The sequence below is a fragment of the Papaver somniferum genome, unplaced genomic scaffold (genome assembly GCF_003573695.1).
Source record: "Papaver somniferum cultivar HN1 unplaced genomic scaffold, ASM357369v1 unplaced-scaffold_19, whole genome shotgun sequence".
Lineage (NCBI taxonomy): Eukaryota > Viridiplantae > Streptophyta > Magnoliopsida > Ranunculales > Papaveraceae > Papaver > Papaver somniferum.
The window spans coordinates 8,305,099-8,308,841 of NW_020628818.1; the positions used below are offsets into that span (position 1 = coordinate 8,305,099).

The 3,743-nt window shown below is 36.1% G+C and overlaps 1 protein-coding gene across 1 annotated transcript; it reads right to left on the reverse strand.

Annotated features, from left to right (window-relative positions):
• Positions 1-427: 427 nt before the first annotated feature.
• LOC113338291 (secoisolariciresinol dehydrogenase-like) lies at positions 428-1,268 on the reverse strand (the record flags this gene model as incomplete). The annotated part of the gene is made up of 1 exon (XM_026583736.1): positions 428-1,268. A coding segment is annotated over one exon (804 nt), but the record flags the coding sequence as incomplete, so codon positions are not given.
• Between the last annotated feature and the right edge of the window lie 2,475 nt (positions 1,269-3,743).

Here is a 3,743-nt window from a genome sequence, read left to right on the forward strand (position 1 = left end):
CCCCAAGCATTGGAGATGGTATTTCTCCTTTATCTCTACTTAGCGATGTCATCTTTTTTTATAAGCTTGATCCTTTCTTTGGAGATAAAAAAAATGGTGTAAAATGTCTTAAATCCTAGGTGTTAAGTATTTTAAAACCTTTACCCTTTATATTGGAGATGCTCTTAATTATCTCAAATTAGTAAGAATGATCTATTTTGTGCACATTTTATAAAGAAGTGCGTATAAAATTGGACTCCGGTTTTTAGGTAGTTTATGGGTACCGTTTATTAAGAATTTTTGTTTTGATTAATACAAATTTCCACCGAGAACAAACTACAACAAATAACAATTATTAATACAGGAATAGATTAAGTAAAATCTTCTACACACGCAATAAACATAGTTCGCAAACAGATTGAAGCCATAACAATTCTATAAGGGAAATTCAAGCCGGCTATTATCCAATATTCAATCAACAAATTCTACTTCAAACTTGCTTTCAGAGACGTGCTGAAAGTAGGATTAGTTGTAGCATAGCCTCCATCGACAACAAGATTAAGCCCATTAATATACTTAGACTCATCACTACTTAAATACACAGCTGCCTCGGCGACGTCCTCTGTTTTTATAAATGTTCCTTTCAACACCGCGGATTCATAAACTGCTGCCTCCAACGTACTTGCCTCCATATTGACGGCATTAGTCAGCAAAGGGGTTGCAAGCGCAAATGGAGAAATGCAATTAACTCTAATTCCATATTGGCCTAGTTCCACGCACAAGTTTTTAGTTAAGCCCACAATAGCATGTTTCGATGTGGTGTAAGCATTTGGAGTCTCACCGGCTATTACACAAGCAACACTTGAAGTGAATAATATGCAGCCCTTCTTGGCCGGAATCATGACTCTAGCCGCATGTTTAGCACCCAAGAACGATCCTAGTACATTCACATCTATAACTTTCTTGAATTCTTCAAAACTAGTATCTACTATTGACTTACCAAATGCACCAGCTATTCCAGCGTTGTTGTACATTATATCAAGCTTACCATGCTTCTCGATGGTGGTATCAATGAGATTTTCGAGATCAGCCTCTTGTGTAACATCAGAATGGATGTAAGAGATGGTCTGACCTGTGGGATCTACATCTTCACAGACGGATTGCCCAAGATCGTCTTGAATATCTGCAATTACAAGTTTGGCTCCATAGAGAACGAACAATCTGGCTGTGCATTCACCAATCCCACTAGCTGCACCAGTTATGATGGCTACTTTGCCATGTAACCTGCAATTGAATGAATTCAGTTAATAACTTCCATTGTTGCCGAAAAAAGTGACATAATTCATGAACTTCGAATCAACATAAACCAAAATTAAAACATCTGCAACTATAATTGGGTTAGCTAGCAAGGCGTAAATATACTTCTCCTGATGAACTATTTTATTTTAAGCTTACTGCCTCTTGGCAACGGGAGCTTCTAACAAGGCACCATGAAAAGTACTCATTTTTTTGTCACAAAATTGGTTAAAAATACCTAAATCAACAATTTCTGGGTGAAAAAGACTTGTACATTTTGATACTGTTTAAATGGACAAAAATTAAAAAGATACTGTTCAAATGGACAAAAATATAAAAATAGCCAGGATGTAACCAGTTTCATCCTACCCATTTTCAAATATTTTTTCTTATTTTTAGTTTATATCAGGATGCATCCAGTTTGATCCTTGCTATTTTTTAAGTTTAAGCCGCGATGAATCCAGTTTCATCCTTGCAATTTTTTTTGTGTCCATTTCACCCATACTAATTTTTACTCGTCCATTTGAATCATGTTTTCAAATTTTTTGGACAAATGATCCATTTTCCGATTTTTTGTCTTTGAATCTAAGAATATAAACGACGGCAATTGATATAAGATCTCTTCTGTATGGCAATGAACTAATATAAGATTGAAGAATGGCTATGAACTAATATAAGATCTCTTCAGTACCTTGGTATTGGTATATATAGAAAGAATATACATTGGTATCTGTTTATACACGGGACGGGAAGACTTTTTCGTAATTATAATTTGAACATAACATGCAACTGTTTATACACGGGAAGACTATTATAATTTGAACATGCTTGTAATTATAATTTGAACATGCTAAGTTAAATTGCAAGTGGATGATTTATGGACTCTGTTGTACGTCTCCTAGGTAATTGAATAGGTAGCCATTTGTTAAATGTGTATAACAGTCTGTATATATGGTTGAAGTTGTATTAAAATAATAGCATTGTCGTAATGAGGGTTATTGACTTTGTTTATAGGTGTCTATATGTCCGTCGTGTAAACAAGATGCAATAAATGGCAAAGCAAAAGAGGTCGGAGATTCTGGACCCTGGTTTATATGCTTAGAAATACGCTCGTCTGTTGTGAGTTTGTGATATTCAACTTATCTAGAAGAAGTACCGTATTGACAAATGCGTTTGATTCCTAATTGTGAGGTTTACATGTCAACAGTTTTACGTATACAACTAAACCTGATCATCAAGACTAATTCAATTTAATTAAAAGCCATTTATTAGCTAATAATTTTGGTGAGATGAACGACTGGTTAATACTAATATAATCCGGCTTAATGAGTTCACAAAACTCTGATGCATGTGTATATGTCTGTACCAAATAATGAAGCTATGGATATACACAAACTAATATATAGTATTAGATATCAAGTTTAATTCATGTTTTGCGTTTGTTATGCTTTCATCACTTATAAACAATTAGTGGGAGTTTTAAATCAAAATGTTTAAGCTAAGCAGATTAATCTATACTCCATTAGCGGGAAAAGCGGGTCGCAATTGCTGAACGAACAATGAAAAAGACGGTATCGTTTGATTTGGGTTACCTGTCCTCAACATTCCGCTGGTGACTGCTGTCCCTTGCGAAACGTCAGATTCATCTTCCGTTGTTCCTCCACCTGCCGTACTTGGTTTCGTACTTGGCTTGAAGGGGATGTACAGTTACCCTCCTATTTTGGCATCCATGGACTTTTCTTTGTTAGTCGCAACAAAAATTCAAGCATCTGAGAATATCTTTATGTAGTGAAATGAGCAATAAGCAATCTACTTGGCTGAAAATCGTAATCTTAGCGGCATGGGTTTAGACCCACGTAAGAAACCTTCAAAGAAATAAAAAGCAATTTATTTGACCGAGCAAATAATACCGAGGGCCGAGGTAGCTCTGACATTCCGGTCAAGCAAGTTCATGTGCAAAACCAAGTATCAAAAGAAAATAGTTAGCGTTCACATTATTGTTAGGAGGGGAAAAACCGAAATGATTTGTTGACCATGGAATACACCCGGAGAAATCCCGTGACACTGTGGGACCCACCCCTATTAGTGCCACGGAATTTTGCTCCCACAGTGCTACGGGATTTCTTCCGGTGAATTCCACGGTGAACGTAGCACTATTGGGGAAAAAACAAGTGGGAATGTTATAAACACCCCTACTATCCATGAATCTTTCACAAATACCCTTATGAGTCTTTACAAATATCCCTAATGGTACAATTGAAATTATGAACAGAAAAATAATTCACATAATCCCATTTTTAACCTTTACATTTTATACTTCAGTTTTTTCTTTATTTCACACTCGAGAAAAATCAATAGATCTCTCCACCACCTCCACCAGTGTCACCACCATCTTCATCTCCGTCGCCACCACAACCAACACCACCATCTTCACTCGAGAAAAATCAATGAATCGTCTCTATCTCCAT